At 51.8% G+C, this 20502-nt stretch overlaps 1 protein-coding gene across 1 annotated transcript in view; it reads right to left on the reverse strand.

The window, feature by feature from the left end:
• Positions 1-3005: 3005 nt before the first annotated feature.
• Positions 3006-20502, reverse strand: part of LOC139365265 (E3 ubiquitin-protein ligase TRAF7) — a 60719-nt gene continuing 43222 nt past the window's right edge. Inside the window, exons 17-21 of the mRNA XM_071102774.1 lie at positions 19406-19528; positions 16904-17023; positions 14103-14234; positions 6805-6924; positions 3006-3620 (exon numbers count right to left, since the gene is read on the reverse strand). Of these exons, the coding sequence (XP_070958875.1) occupies positions 3606-3620; positions 6805-6924; positions 14103-14234; positions 16904-17023; positions 19406-19528 (510 nt within the window). The 3' untranslated portion in view covers positions 3006-3605. The remainder of the gene's footprint in view (positions 3621-6804; positions 6925-14102; positions 14235-16903; positions 17024-19405; positions 19529-20502) is intronic.

Consider the following 20502-nt stretch of genomic DNA (forward strand, 5'->3'; position numbering starts at 1 on the left):
ACGATGGTCATCTATTACAGCACACAGTGGTTCTTAACCTGGAGTCCTCGAACAACGGGGGAGGCCACCGGCCCGGCCGATCCACGGCGGGGGAGGGACCCACCCGGCCGATCAAGGGGGAGGGACCCACCCGGCCGATCAAGGGGGACCAGTCACAGACTTCAGAGTGTACACTATTTTAACATTAGGGATCAGTCACACACTTCAAAGTGTACAGTATTTTAATGATCAGATAAATCAGGCGTAAATCAAGTATACAACAGAACATCTAGCAGATCTAGGATCAGAGAGAAGACATGATCAGTTTCTACATTACCCCCAGACTGATCACATCAAGTATACAACAGAACATCTAACAGATCTAGGATCAGAGAGAAGACATGATCAGTTTCTACATTACCCCCCCCCATACTGATCACATTGACATGATCAGTTTCTACATTACCCCCAGACTGATCACATATATTACTACATTACCCCCCCCCCCCCCCAGACTGATCACATCAATTAGTAACACATTGACATGATCAGTTTCTACATTACCCCCCCCAGACTGATCACATGATCAGTCCTCTTCATGTTTCACGGTTAGTAAAGAGAGAGAACCAGAGGAGGGAGGAGACAGAGAGAGAACCAGAGGAGGGAGGAGACAGAGAGAGAACCAGAGGAGGGAGGAGACAAAGAGAGAACCAGAGGAGGGAGGAGACAGAGAGAGAACCAGAGGAGGGAGGAGACAGAGAGAGAACCAGAGGAGGGAGGAGACAGAGAGAGAACCAGAGGAGGGAGGAGACAAAGAGAGCGAACCAGAGGAGGGAGGAGACAAAGAGAGAGAACCAGAGGAGGGAGGAGACAAAGAGAGAGAACCAGAGGAGGGAGGAGACAGAACCAGAGGAGGGAGAGAGAGAACCAGAGGAGGGAGGAGACAGAGAGAGAACCAGTGGAGGGAGGAGACAGAGAGAGAACCAGAGGAGGGAGGAGACAGAGAGAGAACCAGAGGAGGGAGGAGACAGAGAGAGAACCAGAGGAGGGAGGAGACAGAGAGAGAACCAGAGGAGGGAGGAGACCGAGAGAAAACCAGAGGAGGGAGGAGACAGAGAGAGAACCAGAGGAGGGAGGAGACAGAGAGAGAACCAGAGGAGGGAGGAGGGAGGAGACAGAGAGAAAACCAGAGGAGGGAGGAGACAGAGAGAGAACCAGAGGAGGGAGGAGACAGAGAGAGAACCAGAGGAGGGAGGAGACAGAGAGAGAACCAGGGGAGGGAGGAGACAGAGAGAGAACCAGGGGAGGGAGGAGACAGAGAGAGAACCAGAGGAGGGAGGAGACAGAGAGAGAACCAGAGGAGGGAGGAGACAGAGAGAGAACCAGAGGAGGGAGGAGACAGAGAGATAACCAGAAGAGGGAGGAGGGAGGAGACAGAGAGAGAACCAGAGGAGGGAGGAGACAGAGAGAGAACCAGAGGAGGGAGGAGACAGAGAGATAACCAGAAGAGGGAGGAGGGAGGAGACAGAGAGAGAACCAGAGGAGGGAGGAGACAGAGAGAGAACCAGAGGAGGGAGGAGACAGAGAGAGAACCAGAGGAGGGAGGAGACCGAGAGAAAACCAGAGGAGGGAGGAGACAGAGAGAGAACCAGAGGAGGGAGGAGACAGAGAGAGAACCAGGGGAGGGAGGAGACAGAGAGAGAACCAGGGGAGGGAGGAGACAGAGAGAGAACCAGAGGAGGGAGGAGACAGAGAGAGAACCAGAGGAGGGAGGAGACAGAGAGAGAACCAGAGGAGGGAGGAGACAGAGAGAGAACCAGAGGAGGGAGGAGACAGAGAGAGAACCAGAGGAGGGAGGAGACAGAGAGAGAACCAGAGGAGGGAGGAGACAGAGAGAGAACCAGGGGAGGGAGGAGACAGAGAGAGAACCAGGGGAGGGAGGAGACAGAGAGAGAACCAGAGGAGGGAGGAGACAGAGAGAGAACCAGAGGAGGGAGGAGACAGAGAGAGAACCAGAGGAGGGAGGAGACAGAGAGAGAACCAGAGGAGGGAGGAGACAGAGAGAGAACCAGAGGAGGGAGGAGACAGAGAGAGAACCAGAGGAGGGAGGAGACAGAGAGAGAACCAGAGGAGAGAGGAGACAAAGAGAAAACAGGGGTAATGGAGGCATCTCTCGCATTCACACAGTCTTCTTAATGACGGACATATTTCAGTATGGTACAGATCATTTCAAACCGTTGACACATTCGCTGGGTAGTGGTCCTGAACACAGCCTACATGGCATCATCATCATCAACACCACCATCATCATCATCCTCATCATCATGGCACTAAACACAGAGCTGCAGAGTAGCGGTGAACACAGCCTAGTTGTTGCTAGCAGAGCCCATCACTGTCCATTCTAAAACACTGACGTAAAACAAGAGTTTCTATTTGACAACTTCAGGCAGGCCCCTCCCCGTTCCATATGCTTCCAGTCCCCCCGGGTCAGTACCGGTCCAGTCCCCCCGGGTCAGTACCGGTCCAGTCCCCCCGGGTCAGTACCGGTCCAGTCCCCCCGGGTCAGTACCGGTCCAGTCCCCCCGGGTCAGTACCGGTCCAGTACCGGTCCAGTCCCCCCGGGTCAGTACCGGTCCAGTCCCCCCGGGTCAGTACCGGTCCAGTCCCCCCGGGTCAGTACGGGTCCAGTCCCCCCGGGTCAGTACGGGTCCAGTCCCCCCGGGTCAGTACGGGTCCAGTCCCCCCGGGTCAGTACCGGTCCAGTCCCCCCGGGTCAGTAACGGTCCAGTCCCCCCGGGTCAGTAACGGTCCAGTCCCCCCGGGTCAGTAACGGTCCAGTCCCCCTGGGTCAGTAACGGTCCAGTCCCCCCGGGTCAGTAACGGTCCAGTCCCCCGGGGTCAGTAACGGTCCAGTCCCCCGGGTCAGTACCGGCCCAGTCCCCCGGGTCAGTACCGGTCCAGTCCCCCCGGGTCAGTACCGGTCCAGTCCCCCGGGTCAGTACCGGTCCAGTCCCCCGGGTCAGTACCGGTCCAGTCCCCCCGGGTCAGTACCAGTCCAGTCCCCCGGGTCAGTACCGGTCCAGTCCCCCAGGTCAGTAACGGTCCAGTCAGTACCGGTCCAGTCCACCGGGTCAGTACCGGTCCAGTCCCCCCGGGTCAGTACCGGTCCAGTCCACCGGGTCAGTACCGGTCCAGTCCACCGGGTCAGTACCGGTCCAGTCCACCGGGTCAGTACCGGTCCAGTCCCCCGGGTCAGACTGAACTGAAGCCAAGGCATTAACTTGGGGAGCTAACAAGTCTTCAGTACACAGTTCTGGCATTGTCCCAATCAGGGGAGGGCTGGTGTCGTCAGTGGGCAGAGCTAAGGTATGGCAGCTCCACCCATAATGCACTGGGCTAAGGACACAAAGGTCGTGATCACTTCAGACCCCGCCCACGGGGTTAAAGTTCATATAGTAGAGATATTAAAAACAGTCATGATCTTGAAGGATGATGAACCAATCAGTGTGTGTGTGTGTGTGTGTGTGTCAGAGTTCATATGGTCCGTTTGACACAGGGTGGTCCACTGAGGTGGGAACATACAGCTGCTCTCCTCGACAGCAACCTCTCAAACCAATCAGCATCCTCTAACATGTCCACACCTAGAGACACAGAAAGACAGAGAGAGAGAGAGAGAGAGAGACAGAGACAGAGAGAGAGACAGAGAGAGAGAGAGACAGAGACAGAGAGACAGAGAGACAGAGACAGAGACAGAGAGACATTGACATTGTTGGCACTTTGTTCATTGTTGTTTAACTAGCTAACGTTAGCTGGCTGGCTCATTAGCAAACGTTAGCTGACGTTTGTGATCTTAAAACACTGTTTACCTAGCTAGCTAGCTAGCATGTCTTAAGCTAAAGTATGGCTGGTGTAAGTAAACGTTGGCCAAAAAGCAAAATGAAATTGTTGTCAGCAGGGCTGGTTTGGCTGTTTTCATGTTATTCCGAGGTAAACAAATCATTGGCCAGAGCGTCAGGTGTGCGCTCCGAGAGAGAAATGAGATGGGCGGGGCTAAAAGCTGAAGAGGGTGTGAACGATGCTGAATGGGAGGGGCTAAAAACTGAAGAGGGTGTGAACGATGCTGAATGGGCGGGGCTAAAGCTAAAGAGGGTGTGAACGATGCTGAATGGGCGTGGCTAAAGGATTAAAGAGGGTGTGAACAATGCTGAATGGGCGTGGCTAAAGGCTTAAAGAGGGTGTGAACGATGCTGAATGGGCGTGGCTAAAAGCTGAAGAGGGTGTGAACGATGCTGAACGGGCGTGGCTAAAAGCTGAAGAGGGTGTGAACGATGCTGAATGGGCGTGGCTAAAAGCTGAAGAGGGTGTGAACGATGCTGAACGGGCGTGGCTAAAAGCTGAAGAGGGTGTGAACGATGCTGAACGGGCGTGGCTAAAAGCTGAAGAGGGTGTGAACGATGCTGAATGGGCGTGGCTAAAGCTGAAGAGGGTGTGAACGATGCTGAATGGGCGTGGCTAAAGCTGAAGAGGGTGTGAACGATGCTGAATGAGCGTGGCTAAAGGCTTAAAGAGGGTGTGAACGATGCCGAATGGGCGTGGCTAAAAGCTGAAGAGGGTGTGAACGATGCTGAACGGGCGTGGCTAAAAGCTGAAGAGGGTGTGAACGATGCTGAATGGGCGTGGCTAAAAGCTGAAGAGGGTGTGAACGATGCTGAACTTCCTTTCCATTTATTTTGGGACCAGCCGTTGTTCCATGTAGTGAAATATTATTTAAAATGCTTTCGTACGGGCTAATAGCAGTAATGCTAAATTCAATGTTTCATCACATAATTTAAAAACTGTTTTTATACCTTAAAAATTCGAAATCAAACAAACCACTGAATGACCTTCTTAAAACACAACAAGTATACCATATGTTATCTTTAGTAGAGGGTTGGTTAACTGATAGACTGTAGAGGGTTAACTGATAGACTGTAGAGGGTTGGTTAACTGATAGACTGTAGAGGGTTATAACTGATAGACTGTAGAGGGTTATAACTGATAGACTGTAGAGGGTTGGTTAACTGATAGACTGTAGAGGGTTATAACTGATAGACTGTAGAGGGTTATAACTGATAGACTGTAGAGGGTTGGTTAACTGATAGACTGTAGAGGGTTATAACTGATAGACTGTAGAGGGTTATAACTGATAGACTGTAGAGGGTTGGTTAACTGATAGACTGTAGAGGGTTGGTTAACTGATAGACTGTAGAGGGTTATAACTGATAGACTGTAGAGGGTTGGTTAACTGATAGACTGTAGAGGGTTGGTTAACTGATAGACTGTAGAGGGTTGGTTAACTGATAGACTGTAGAGGGTTATAACTGATAGACTGTACAGGGTTGGTTAACTGATAGACTGTAGAGGGTTGGTTAACTGATAGACTGTAGAGGGTTGGTTAACTGATAGACTGTAGAGGGTTGGTTAACTGATAGACTGTAGAGGGTTATAACTGATAGACTGTAGAGGGTTATAACTGATAGACTGTAGAGGGTTGGTTAACTGATAGACTGTAGAGGGTTGGTTAACTGATAGACTGTAGAGGGTTGGTTAACTGATAGACTGTAGAGGGTTATAACTGATAGACTGTAGAGGGTTATAACTGATAGACTGTAGAGGGTTGGTTAACTGATAGACTGTAGAGGGTTGGTTAACTGATAGACTGTAGAGGGTTGGTTAACTGATAGACTGTAGAGGGTTGGTTAACTGAGAGACTGTAGAGGGTTGGTTAACTGAGAGACTGTAGAGGGTTGGTTAACTGAGAGACTGTAGAGGGTTATAACTGATAGACTGTAGAGGGTTATAACTGATAGACTGTAGAGGGTTAACTGATAGACTGTAGAGGGTTAACTGATAGACTGTAGAGGGTTATAACTGATAGACTGTACAGGGTTGGTTAACTGATAGACTGTAGAGGGTTGGTTAACTGATAGACTGTAGAGGGTTGGTTAACTGAGAGACTGTAGAGGGTTATAACTGATAGACTGTAGAGGGTTAACTGATAGACTGTAGAGGGTTATAACTGAGAGACTGTAGAGGGTTGGTTAACTGAGAGACTGTAGAGGGTTATAACTGATAGACTGTAGAGGGTTATAACTGATAGACTGTACAGGGTTGGTTAACTGATAGACTGTAGGGGGTTAACTGATAGACTGTAGAGGGTTGGTTAACTGATAGACTGTACAGGGTTGGTTAACTGATAGACTGTAGGGGGTTAACTGATAGACTGTAGAGGGTTGGTTAACTGATAGACTGTACAGGGTTGGTTAACTGATAGACTGTAGAGGGTTGGTTAACTGAGAGACTGTAGAGGGTTGGTTAACTGATAGACTGTAGAGGGTTGGTTAACTGATAGACTGTAGAGGGTTAACTGATAGACTGTAGAGGGTTGGTTAACTGATAGACTGTAGAGGGTTAACTGATAGACTGTAGAGGGTTGGTTAACTGATAGACTGTAGAGGGTTGGTTAACTGATAGACTGTAGAGGGTTGGTTAACTGATAGACTGTAGAGGGTTGGTTAACTGAGAGACTGTAGAGGGTTAACTGATAGACTGTAGAGGGTTGGTTAACTGAGAGACTGTAGAGGGTTAACTGATAGACTGTAGAGGGTTATAACTGATAGACTGTAGAGGGTTAACTGATAGACTGTAGAGGGTTGGTTAACTGAGAGACTGTAGAGGGTTGGTTAACTGATAGACTGTAGAGGGTTGGTTAACTGATAGACTGTAGAGGGTTGGTTAACTGAGAGACTGTAGAGGGTTGGTTAACTGATAGACTGTAGAGGGTACCTTGACGGTGCTGTCCACAGCTCCAGAGAACAGGCGCCCCCTGCTGACGGCCAGGGCGGTTACACTCCCCTGGTGTCTGAGGAGGGTCTGGGTACAGATCATGTTGTCCATGCTCCACACCTGTTGACAAACACAAGCTGGGTTACTTTAAAAAACACACACACAGTTGATTATTACAGGTAACTGCCAGAATAAAGGAAACACCAACATAGTGTCTTAATAAGGGGTTGGGCCACCAGGTAACTGCCAAAATAAAGGAAACACCGACATAGTGTCTTAATAAGGGGTTGGGCCACCAGGTAACTGCCAGAATAAAGGAAACACCAACATAGTGTCTTAATAAGGGGTTGGGCCACCAGGTAACTGCCAAAATAAAGGAAACACCAACATAGTGTCTTAATAAGGGGTTGGGCCACCAGGTAACTGCCAAAATAAAGGAAACACCGACATAGGCCAGATAGATGGTGGACAGACAGGCAGAATAGATGGTGGTCAGACAGACGGTCAGCTAGATGGTCAGATAGATGGTCAGACAGGTCAGATAGATGGTGGACAGACAGGTCAGATAGATGGTGGTCAGATAGATGGTGGTCAGACAGGTCAGATAGATGGTCAGACAGGTCAAATAGATGGTGGACAGACAGGTCAGATAGATGGTGGTCAGACACACGGTCAGCTAGATGGTCAGCTAGATGGTCAGACAGACAGGTCAGATAGATGGTCAGACAGGTCAGATAGGAAGTGGACAGACAGGTGGTCAGCCAGGTCAGATAGATGGTGGTCAGACAGGTCAGATAGATGGTGGTCAGACAGGTTAGATAGATGGTCAGACAGGTCAGACAGGAAGTGGACAGACAGGTCAGATAGATGGTGGTCAGACAGACGGTCAGACAGACGGTCAGCTAGATGGTTAGCTAGATGGTCAGACAGGTCAGATAGATGGTGGTCAGACAGGTCAGACAGGAAGTGGACAGACAGGTCAGATAGATGGTGGACAGACAGGTCAGATAGATGGTGGACAGACAGGTCAGATAGATGGTGGTCAGACAGGAAGTGGACAGACAGGTCAGACAGGAAGTGGACAGACAGGTCAGACAGGAAGTGGACAGACAGGTCAGATAGATGGTGGACAGACAGGTCAGATAGATGGTGGACAGACAGGTCAGATAGATGGTGGTCAGACAGGAAGTGGACAGACAGGTCAGACAGGAAGTGGACAGACAGGTCAGACAGGAAGTGGACAGACAGGTCAGATAGATGGTGGTCAGATAGATGGTGGTCAGACAGGTCAGATAGATGGTCAGACAGGTCAAATAGATGGTGGACAGACAGGTCAGATAGATGGTGGTCAGACACACGGTCAGCTAGATGGTCAGCTAGATGGTCAGACAGACAGGTCAGATAGATGGTCAGACAGGTCAGATAGGAAGTGGACAGACAGGTGGTCAGCCAGGTCAGATAGATGGTGGTCAGACAGGTCAGATAGATGGTCAGACAGGTCAGATAGATGGTCAGACAGGTCAGATAGATGGTGGTCAGACAGGTTAGATAGATGGTCAGACAGGTCAGACAGGAAGTGGACAGACAGGTCAGATAGATGGTGGACAGACAGGTCAGATAGATGGTGGACAGACAGGTCAGATAGATGGTGGACAGACAGGTCAGATAGATGGTGGTCAGACAGGAAGTGGACAGACAGGTCAGACAGGAAGTGGACAGACAGGTCAGACAGGAAGTGGACAGACAGGTCAGATAGATGGTGGACAGACAGGTCAGATAGATGGTGGACAGACAGGTCAGATAGATGGTGGTCAGACAGGTCAGACAGGAAGTGAACAGACAGGTCAGACAGGAAGTGGACAGACAGGTCAGACAGGAAGTGGACAGACAGGTCAGACAGGAAGTGGACAGACAGGTCAGATAGATGGTGGACAGACAGGTCAGATAGATGGTGGACAGACAAGTCAGATAGATGGTGGACAGACAGGTCAGATAGATGGTGGACAGACAGGTCAGATAGATGGTGGACAGACAGGTCAGATAAATGGTGGTCAGACAGGTCAGATAAATGGTGGTCAGACAGGTCAGACAGGAAGTGAACAGACAGGAAGTGGACAGACAGGTCAGACAGGAAGTGGACAGACAGGTCAGATAGATGGTGGACAGACAGGTCAGATAGATGGTGGACAGACAGGTCAGATAGATGGTGGACAGACAGGTCAGATAGATGGTGGACAGGTCAGAGGTGGTCAGACAGGTGGTCAGACAGGTGGTCAGACAGGTCAGACAGGTCAGACAGGAAGTGGACAGACAGGTCAGATAGATGGTCAGACAGACAGGTCAGATAGATGGTCAGACAGACAAGTCAGATAGATGGTGGACAGACAGGTCAGATAGATGGTGGACAGACAGGTCAGATAGATGGTGGACAGACAGGTCAGATAGATGATCAGACAGGTCAGACAGGTGGTCAGACAGGTGGTCAGACAGGTGGTCAGACAGGTGGTCAGACAGGTGGTCAGACAGGAAGTGGACAAACAGGTCAGATAGATGGTGGACAGACAGGTCAGATAGATGGTCAGACAGACAGGTCAGATAGGTCAGAAAGACAGGTCAGATAGATGGTCAGACAGGTCAAATAGATGGTGGACAGACAGGTCAGATAGATGGTGGTCAGACAGACGGTCAGCTAGATGGTCAGCTAGATGGTCAGACAGACAGGTCAGATAGATGGTGAGACAGGTCAGATAGGAAGTGTACAGACAGGTGGTCAGCCAGGTCAGATAGATGGTGGGCAGACAGGTCAGATAGATGGTCAGACAGGTCAGATAGGAAGTGGACAGACAGGTGGACAGACAGGTCAGATAGATGGTGGACAGACAGGTCAGATAGATGGTCAGACAGGTCAGACAGGAAGTGGACAGACAGGTCAGATAGATGTGGACAGACAGGTCAGATAGATGGTGGTCAGACAGGTCAGATAGATGGTGGTCAGACAGGTCAGATAGATGGTCAGGCAGGTCAGACAGGAAGTGGACAGACAGGTCAGATAGATGGTGGTCAGACAGACGGTCAGCTAGATGGTCAGCTAGATGGTCAGACAGGTCAGACAGGAAGTGGACAGACAGGTCAGATAGATGGTGGACAGACAGGTCAGATAGATGGTGGACAGACAGGTCAGATAGATGGTGGTCAGACAGGTCAGATAGATGGTGGTCAGACAGGTCAGATAGATGGTCAGACAGGTCAGACAGGAAGTGGACAGACAGGTCAGATAGATGGTGGTCAGACAGACGGTCAGCTAGATGGTCAGCTAGATGGTCAGACAGGAAGTGGACAGACAGGTCAGATAGATGGTGGACAGACAGGTCAGATAGATGGTGGACAGACAGGTCAGATAGATGGTGGACAGACAGGTCAGATAGATGGTGGACAGACAGGTCAGATAGATGGTGGTCAGACAGGTCAGACAGGAAGTGGACAGACAGGTCAGACAGGAAGTGGACAGACAGGTCAGACAGGAAGTGGACAGACAGGTCAGATAGATGGTGGACAGACAGGTCAGATAGATGGTGGACAGACAGGTCAGATAGATGGTGGACAGGTCAGAGGTGGTCAGACAGGTGGTCAGACAGGTGGTCAGACAGGTGGTCAGACAGGTCAGATAGATGGTCAGACAGGTCAGATAGGAAGTGGACAGACAGGTCAGATAGATGGTCAGACAGACAGGTCAGATAGATGGTCAGACAGACAAGTCAGATAGATGGTGGACAGACAGGTCAGATAGATGGTGGACAGACAGGTCAGATAGATGGTGGACATAGAGGTCAGATAGATGGTGGACAGACAGGTCAGATAGATGGTGGACAGACAGGTCAGATAAATGGTGGTCAGACAGGTCAGACAGGAAGTGGACAGACAGGTCAGACAGGAAGTGGACAGACAGGTCAGACAGGAAGTGGACAGACAGGTCAGATAGATGGTGGACAGACAGGTCAGATAGATGGTGGACAGGTCAGAGGTGGTCAGACAGGTGGTCAGACAGGTGGTCAGACAGGTCAGACAGGTCAGATAGGAAGTGGACAGACAGGTCAGATAGATGGTCAGACAGACAGGTCAGATAGATGGTAAGACAGACAGGTCAGATAGATGGTCAGACAGACAAGTCAGATAGATGGTGGACAGACAGGTCAGATAGATGGTGGACAGACAGGTCAGATAGATGGTGGACAGACAGGTCAGATAGATGATCAGACAGGTCAGACAGGTGGTCAGACAGGTGGTCAGACAGGTGGTCAGACAGGAAGTGGACAAACAGGTCAGATAGATGGTGGACAGACAGGTCAGATAGATGGTCAGACAGACAGGTCAGATAGATGGTCAGACAGACAGGTCAGATAGATGGTCAGACAGGTCAAATAGATGGTGGACAGACAGGTCAGATAGATGGTGGTCAGACAGACGGTCAGCTAGATGGTCAGCTAGATGGTCAGACAGACAGGTCAGATAGATGGTGAGACAGGTGAGATAGGACGTGTACAGACAGGTGGTCAGCCAGGTCAGATAGATGGTGGGCAGACAGGTCAGATAGATGGTCAGACAGGTCAGATAGGAAGTGGACAGACAGGTGGACAGACAGGTCAGATAGATGGTGGACAGACAGGTCAGATAGATGGTCAGACAGGTCAGACAGGAAGTGGACAGACAGGTCAGATAGATGTGGACAGACAGGTCAGATAGATGGTGGTCAGACAGGTCAGATAGATGGTGGTCAGACAGGTCAGATAGATGGTCAGACAGGTCAGACAGGAAGTGGACAGACAGGTCAGATAGATGGTGGTCAGACAGACGGTCAGCTAGATGGTCAGCTAGATGGTCAGACAGGAAGTGGACAGACAGGTCAGATAGATGGTGGACAGACAGGTCAGATAGATGGTGGACAGACAGGTCAGATAGATGGTGGACAGACAGGTCAGATAGATGGTGGACAGACAGGTCAGATAGATGGTGGTCAGACAGGTCAGACAGGAAGTGGACAGACAGGTCAGACAGGAAGTGGACAGACAGGTCAGACAGGAAGTGGACAGACAGTTCAGATAGATGGTGGACAGACAGGTCAGATAGATGGTGGACAGACAGGTCAGATAGATGGTGGACAGGTCAGAGGTGGTCAGACAGGTGGTCAGACAGGTGGTCAGACAGGTGGTCAGACAGGTGGTCAGACAGGTCAGATAGATGGTCAGACAGGTCAGATAGGAAGTGGACAGACAGGTCAGATAGATGGTCAGACAGACAAGTCAGATAGATGGTGGACAGACAGGTCAGATAGATGGTCAGACAGGTCAGATAGGAAGTGGACAGACAGGTGGACAGACAGGTCAGATAGATGGTGGACAGACAGGTCAGATAGATGGTCAGACAGGTCAGACAGGAAGTGGACAGACAGGTCAGATAGATGTGGACAGACAGGTCAGATAGATGGTGGTCAGACAGGTCAGATAGATGGTGGTCAGACAGGTCAGATAGATGGTCAGACAGGTCAGACAGGAAGTGGACAGACAGGTCAGATAGATGGTGGTCAGACAGACGGTCAGCTAGATGGTCAGCTAGATGGTCAGACAGGAAGTGGACAGACAGGTCAGATAGATGGTGGACAGACAGGTCAGATAGATGGTGGACAGACAGGTCAGATAGATGGTGGACAGACAGGTCAGATAGATGGTGGTCAGACAGGTCAGACAGGAAGTGGACAGACAGGTCAGACAGGAAGTGGACAGACAGGTCAGACAGGAAGTGGACAGACAGTTCAGATAGATGGTGGACAGACAGGTCAGATAGATGGTGGACAGACAGGTCAGATAGATGGTGGACAGGTCAGAGGTGGTCAGACAGGTGGTCAGACAGGTGGTCAGACAGGTGGTCAGACAGGTCAGATAGATGGTCAGACAGGTCAGATAGGAAGTGGACAGACAGGTCAGATAGATGGTCAGACAGACAGGTCAGATAGATGGTCAGACAGACAAGTCAGATAGATGGTGGACAGACAGGTCAGATAGATGATCAGACAGGTCAGACAGGTGGTCAGACAGGTGGTCAGACAGGTGGTCAGACAGGTGGTCAGACAGGTGGTCAGACAGGTCAGATAGGAAGTGGACAAACAGGTCAGATAGATGGTGGACAGACAGGTCAGATAGATGGTGGACAGACAGGTCAGATAGATGGTCAGACAGACAGGTCAGATAGATGGTCAGACAGACAGGTCAGATAGATGGTCAGACAGACAGGTCAGATAGATGGCCAGACAGACAGGTCAGATAGATGATCAGACAGGTCAAATAGATGGTGGACAGACAGGTCAGATAGATGGTGGTCAGACAGACGGTCAGCTAGATGGTCAGACAGACAGGTCAGATAGATGGTCAGACAGACAGGTCAGATAGATGGTCAGACAGACAGGTCAGATAGATGGTCAGACAGACAGGTCAGATAGATGGTCAGACAGACAGGTCAGATAGATGGTGGTCAGACAGGTGGTCAGACGATAAGAGAGACAGACGGTCAGAGAGACAGACGCTAAAGAGAGACAGTTGGTCAGAGAGACAGACGGTCAGAGAGACAGGACGCTAAGAGAGACAGGACGCTAAGAGAGACAGACGGTAAAAGAGACAGGACGCTAAGAGAGACAGACGGTAAAAGAGACAGACGGTAAGAGAGACAGACGGTAAGAGAGACAGGACGGTAAGAGAGACAGGACGGTCAGAGAGACAGGGCGGTCAGAGAGACAGGGCGGTCAGAGAGACAGGGCGGTCAGAGAGACAGGCGGTAAGAGAGACAGGCGGTAAGAGAGACAGGCGGTAAGAGAGACAGGCGGTCAGAGAGACAGGCGGTCAGAGAGACAGGCGGTCAGAGAGACAGGACGGTCAGAGAGACCAGGCGGTCAGAGAGACAGGCGGTCAGAGAGACAGGACGGTCAGAGAGACAGGACGGTAAGAGAGACAGGCGGTAAGAGAGACAGGCGGTAAGAGAGACAGGCGGTCAGAGAGACAGGCGGTCAGAGAGACAGGCGGTCAGAGAGACAGGACGGTCAGAGAGACAGGACGGTCAGAGAGACAGGACGGTCAGAGAGACAGGACGGTCAGAGAGACAGGCGGTAAGAGAGACAGACGGTAAAGAGAGACAGACGGTCAGAGAGACAGACGGTCAGAGAGACAGACGGTCAGAGAGACAGACGGTAAGAGAGACAGACGGTAAGAGAGACAGACGGTCAGAGAGACAGACGGTAAGAGAGACAGACTTACCCTGAGTGAGCGGTCATAGGAGGCGCTGAACACCTTGGTCTGGTCTGGTGTAGAGATGACTGCTAGAGCGTACACTGTCCCCACATGACCCGTTAGGGTCCGCACCTGCTCCTTGGACTCTATATCCCAGACCTAGAGAACACATCAGGGATCCACATTAAAAACACTGTCCCCAACATGACCCGTTAGGGTCCAGACCTGAGACTCTATATCCCAGACCTAGAGAACACATCAGGGATCCACATTAAAAACACTGTCCCCCACATGACCCGTTAGGGTACGGACCTGAGACTCTATATCCCAGACCTAGAGAACACATCAGGGATGCACATTAAAAACACTGTCCCCCACATGACCCGTTAGGGTCCGGACCTGAGACTCTATATCCCAGACCTAGAGAACACATCAGGGATCCACATTAAAAACACTGCCCCCTACTGTCCAGGACAGAAAGTTGGCCAAGTACATTATTATTATTTTTTTTAAATCACATAAATATCACAATATCAAAAACAATTACTGCGATCAGAATTGGATCAGAGAGGCCAACAGCCTCATGTCCAACCCGATGCTGATATGGGTATTGGCTACAGCCTCATGTCCAACCCCATGCTGATCTGGGTATTGGCTACAGCCTCATGTCCAACCCGATGCTGATCTGGGTAATGGCTACAGCCTCATGTCCAACCCGATGCTGATCTGGGTATTGGCTACAGCCTCATGTCCAACCCGATGCTGATCTGGGTATTGGCTACAGCCTCATGTCCAACCCGATGCTGATCTGGGTAATGGCTACAGCCTCATGTCCAACCCGATGCTGATCTGGGTAATGGCTACAGCCTCATGTCCAACCCGATGCTGATCTGGGTAATGGCTACAGCCTCATGTCCAACCCGATGCTGATCTGGGTAATGGCTACAGCCTCATGTCCAACCCGATGCTGATCTGGGTAATGGCTACAGCCTCATGTCCAAACCGATGCTGATCTGGGTATTGGCTACAGCCTCATGTCCAACCCGATGCTGATCTGGGTATTGGCTACAGCCTCATGTCCAACCCGATGCTGATCTGGGTATTGGCTACAGCCTCATGTCCAACCCGATGCTGATCTGGGTAATGGCTACAGCCTCATGTCCAACCCGATGCTGATCTGGGTAATGGCTACAGCCTCATGTCCAACCCGATGCTGACAGCCTCATGTCCAACCCGATGCTGACCTGGGATTGGCTACAGCCTCATGTCCAACCCGATGCTGACAGCCTCATGTCCAACCCGATGCTGACAGCCTCATGTCCAACCCAATGCTGATCTGGATAATGGCTACAGCCCCATGTCCAACCCGATGCTGACAGCCCCATGTCCAACCCGATGCTGACAGCCTCATGTCCAACCCGATGCTGACAGCCCCATGTCCAACCAGATGCTGACAGCCCCATGTCCAACCCGATGCTGACAGCCCCATGTCCAACCCGATGCTGACAGCCCCATGTCCAACCCGATGCTGACAGCCCCATGTCCAACCAGATGCTGACAGCCCCATGTCCAACCCGATGCTGACAGCCCCATGTCCAACCCGATGCTGACAGCCCCATGTCCAACCCGATGCTGACAGCCCCATGTCCAACCCGATGCTGACAGCCCCATGTCCAACCAGATGCTGACAGCCCCATGTCCAACCCGATGCTGACAGCCCCATGTCCAACCCGATGCTGACAGCCCCATGTCCAACCCGATGCTGACAGCCTCATGTCCAACCCGATGCTGACAGCCTCATGTCCAACCCGATGCTGACAGCCTCATGTCCAACCCGATGCTGACAGCCTCATGTCCAACCCGATGCTGACAGCCTCATGTCCAACCCGATGCTGACAGCCTCATGTCCAACCCGATGCTGACAGCCTCATGTCCAACCCGATGCTGACAGCCTCATGTCCAACCCGATGCTGACAGCCTCATGTCCAACCCGATGCTGACCTGGGTATTGGCTACAGCCTCATGTCCAACCCGATGCTGACAGCCTCATGTCCAACCCGATGCTGACAGCCTCATGTCCAACCCGATGCTGACCTGGGTATTGGCTACAGCCTCATGTCCAAACCGATGCTAAATCATGTCCCCTTGAGGACGGCCTAAATCATGTCCCCTTGAGGACGGTCTAAATCATGTCCCCTTGAGGACGGTCTAAATCATGTCCCCTTGAGGACGGTCTAAATCATGTCCCCTTGAGGACGTTATAAATCATGTCCCTTTGAGGACGGTCTAAATCATGTCCCCTAGAGGACGGTCTAAATCATGTCCCCTTGAAGACGGTCTAAATCATGTCCCCTTGAAGACGGTATAAATCATGTCCCCATGAAGACGGTATAAATCATGTCCCCATGAAGACGGTATAAATCATGTCCCCATGAAGACGGTATAAATCATGTCCCCATGAAGACGGTATAAATCATGTCCCCATGAAGACGGTATAAATCATGTCCCCATGAAGACGGTATAAATCATGTCCCCATGAAGACGGTATAAATCATGTCCCCATGAAGACGGTATAAATCATGTCCCCATGAAGACGGTATAAATCATGTCCCCATGAAGACGGTATAAACCATGTCCCCATGAAGACGGTATAAACCATGTCCCCTTCAGGACGGCATAAATCATGTCCCCTTGAGGACGGCATAAATCATGTCCCCTTGAGGACGGCATAAATCATGTCCCCTTGAGGATGGCATAAATCATGTCCCCTTGAGGATATATGTATCTCTGTGTGTGTGCGTGCGTGCGTGCGTGCGTGCGTGTCTTACGTGTATAAGGTTCTCGTAGGTGCCACAGACGATGTGATGGTTGGTGACAGCGATGGAATAGACACTGCCCCCACTGGTCTGGAGGACATGAACACAGTCCAGGGAACGGATGTCCCAGATCTGATGACCGGGGAGAGGAGAGGGGGAGAGGGAGGAGAGAGGAGGGGGAGAGGGAGGAGAGAGAAGGGGGGAGGAGGTGGGAGGGGAGGAGAGGGAGGAGAGAGGAGGGTAGGAGAGAGGAGGGTAGGAGAGAGGAGGATTGGGGGAGGAGAGAGGAGGGTTGGGGGAGGAGAGAGGAGGGTTGGGGGAGGAGAGAGGAGGGTAGGGGGAGGAGAGAGGAGGGTAGGGGAGGGGGGAGGGGGAGGAGAGAGGAGGGTAGGGGGAGGAGAGAGGATGGTAGGAGAGAGGATGGTTGGGGAGGAGAAAAGAGAGAGGAGGGTAGGAGAGAGGAGGGTAGGGGGAGGAGAGAGGAGGGTAGGGGGAGGAGAGAGGGGAGAGGAGAGGAGAGGAGAGGGAGGAGAGAGGAGGGGGAGGAGAGAGGAGGGTAGGGGGAGGAGAGAGGAGGGTAGGGGGAGGAGAGAGGAGGGTAGGGGGAGGAGAGAGGAGGGTAGGGGGAGGAGAGAGGGGTGTAGGGGGAGGAGAGAGGAGAGAGGAGAGAGGAGGTACGGGGAGGAGAGAGGAGAGTAGGGGGAGGAGAGAGGAGAGTAGGGGGAGGAGAGAGGAGGTAGGGGGAGGAGAGAGGAGGTAGGGGGAGGAGAGAGGAGGTAGGGGGAGGAGAGAGGAGAGTTGGGGGAGGAGAGAGGAGGGTTGGGGGAGGAGAGAGGAGGGTAGGGTGAGGAGAGAGGAGGGTAGGAGAGGGGGGAGGGGGAGGAGAGAGGGGGGAGGGGGAGGAGAGAGGAGGGTAGGGAGAGGAGAGAGGAGGGTAGGAGAGAGGAGGGTAGGGGGAGGAGAGAGGAGGGGGAGGAGAGAGGGGAGAGGAGAGGGAGGAGAGAGGAGGGGGAGGAGAGAGGAGGGTAGGGGGAGGAGAGAGGAGGGTAGGGGGAGGAGAGAGGAGGGTAGGGGGAGGAGAGAGGGGTGTAGGGGGAGGAGAGAGGAGAGAGGAGAGAGGAGGTACGGGGAGGAGAGAGGAGAGTAGGGGGAGGAGAGAGGAGAGTAGGGGGAGGAGAGAGGAGGTAGGGGGAGGAGAGAGGAGGTAGGGGGAGGAGAGAGGAGAGAGGAGGTAGGGGGAGGAGAGAGGAGAGAGGTGGTAGGGGGAGGAGAGAGGAGAGAGGAGGTAGGGGGAGGAGAGAGGAGAGAGGAGGTAGGGGGAGGAGAGAGGAGAGAGGAGGTAGGGGGAGGAGAGAGGAGAGAGGAGGTAGGGGGAGGAGAGAGGAGAGAGGAGGTAGGGGGAGGAGAGAGGAGAGAGGAGGTAGGGGGAGGAGAGAGGAGAGAGGAGGTAGGGGGAGGAGAGAGGAGAGAGGAGGTAGGGGGAGGAGAGAGGACAGTTTTATTAAGTCTAGAATTGTTATTCACTGTACTGAAGCCAGAGAACACAAATAAATAGACAGACAGATTCTCTTATCAGCTGTAGAAAGACAGAAACCACAGCTGCAAGTCATCAACTTCCATCCCCATAGCAATGGTGGAATGTTCACATGCTCCACCAATCAGAGAGCTCCTCCAAAACATGCCATGATGTGGTGGAGAGATGGGGAAAGGAGAGAAAGGGGGGGAGGGACAGAGGTGTGAGAGCAAGAGAGGGATGGAGAAGAGAGGGATGGAGAAGAGAGGAAGAGAAGAGAGGAGGAGAGAGAGAAGAGAGGGATGGAGAAGAGAGGGATGGAGAAGAGAGGAAGAGAAGAGAGGAGAAGAGAGAGAAGAGAGGGATGGAGAAGAGAGGAGAAGAGAGGAAAAGAAGAGAGGAAGAGAAGAGAGGAGAAGAGAGAGAAGAGAGGGATGGAGAAGAGAGAGGAGAAGAGAGAGAAGAAGAGGGACAAAGAAAGATGTGAGAGAATGTTGCCAGTATTGTCTGGCCTCCACACTTGTTTTACAGACAGACAGACTTCACAACGTGTCCCTCATAAACACAACACCTCCATCTTCCTCTCCTCTGTCTCCCTCTCTCTTGTTTCCACCCATCTGTCTCTCTCCCTCCCCTGAGTCTTCATTAGAGTCTCTCCCTCCACCCAGAACAGTGAGGCACCAGAGGAGAACAGTCACAGTCACACCCTACGTCCCTCTCTCTCCCTCTCTCCCCCTCTCCCCCTCTCTCTCCCCCTCTCTCCCTCCACCCAGAACAGTGAGGCAGCAGAGGAGAACAGTCACACCCTCCCTCCCTCTGTCTCTGTCTCTCTCTCTCTCTCTCTCTCTCTCTCCCTCCACCCAGAACAGTGAGGCAGCAGAGGAGAACAATCACACCGAGTTCCTGTGTTTCTATATTTAGTAACGTAGCCAAGTACAACCACACATCCCCATGCTTTAACTATGATGACACACACACACACACACTTCCTGTCCTCCTACCTTGATGGTCTGGTATGATCCACTGTAGAGGTGGTTCTGAGAGGCCACCAGAGCACGAACCCAGTGGTTCAGTCCTGTTAACTCCTTCTTCAGCTTCAACTCTGTCCCCACTATGTCCCACACCTGGAGGGAGACAAGAGGGGAGGGGGAGAGAAGAGGGGAGAGGGAGGGAGGGAGACAAGAGGGGAGGAGGAGAGAAGAGGGGAGAGGGAGGGAGACAAGAGGGGAGGAGGAGGGGAGAGAAGAGAGGGAAAGGAGAGAGAAGAAGAGTAGAGAGAGAGGAGGAGAGGACAGAGAGGAGGAGAGGAAGAGAGCGAAAAAGGAGAGAGATTAGATAACAGACACAGATCGGTGAGAACCACACATTTAGAGCAGGGCAGTATTATCACACACACACACACACACACACACACAGTTAGAAAGTCATCAGGCGTTAACAGCAGATGATGTCATTGAAACACTTCAGGGAAAGACAGAGTTGTGGAAGGGGGAAAATCCCTTTCAATAGTGAGATCATTCCTCCCTCCGTCTGTCCCAGTTCCCTGACAAGTCTCTCACTCTCTCTCTCCCTCACTCTCTCTCCCTCACTCTCTCTCCCTCACTCTCCTTCCCTCACTCTCCTTCCCTCACTCTCCCTCCCTCACTCTCCCTCACTCTCTCTCCCTCACTCTCTCTCCCTCACTCCCTCACTCTCGCTCTCTCTGTGATTCTGTCTGTCCTCTCGTCTCAGTAGAAAAGCCACATCAGAAGACCCGAGGTGCTGTACAGGAAGAGTTAAAGGTTAAACAGGTCAGACTGGTACTGTACAGGAAGAGGAGGTCTGGGGTTAAAGGTTAAACAGGTCAGACTGGTGCTGTACAGGAAGAGGAGGTCTGGGGTTAAAGGTTAAACAGGTCAGACTGGTGCTGTACAGGAAGAGGAGGTCTGGGGTTAAAGGTTAAACAGGTCAGACTGGTGCTGTACAGGAAGAGGAGGTCTGGGGTTAAAGGTTAAACAGGTCAGACTGGTGCTGTACAGGAAGAGGAGGTCTGGGGTTAAAGGTTAAACAGGTCAGACTGGTGCTGTACAGGAAGAGGAGGTCTGGGGTTAAAGGTTAA

The sequence above is a fragment of the Oncorhynchus clarkii genome, chromosome 13, assembly GCF_045791955.1.
Source record: "Oncorhynchus clarkii lewisi isolate Uvic-CL-2024 chromosome 13, UVic_Ocla_1.0, whole genome shotgun sequence".
Lineage (NCBI taxonomy): Eukaryota > Metazoa > Chordata > Actinopteri > Salmoniformes > Salmonidae > Oncorhynchus > Oncorhynchus clarkii.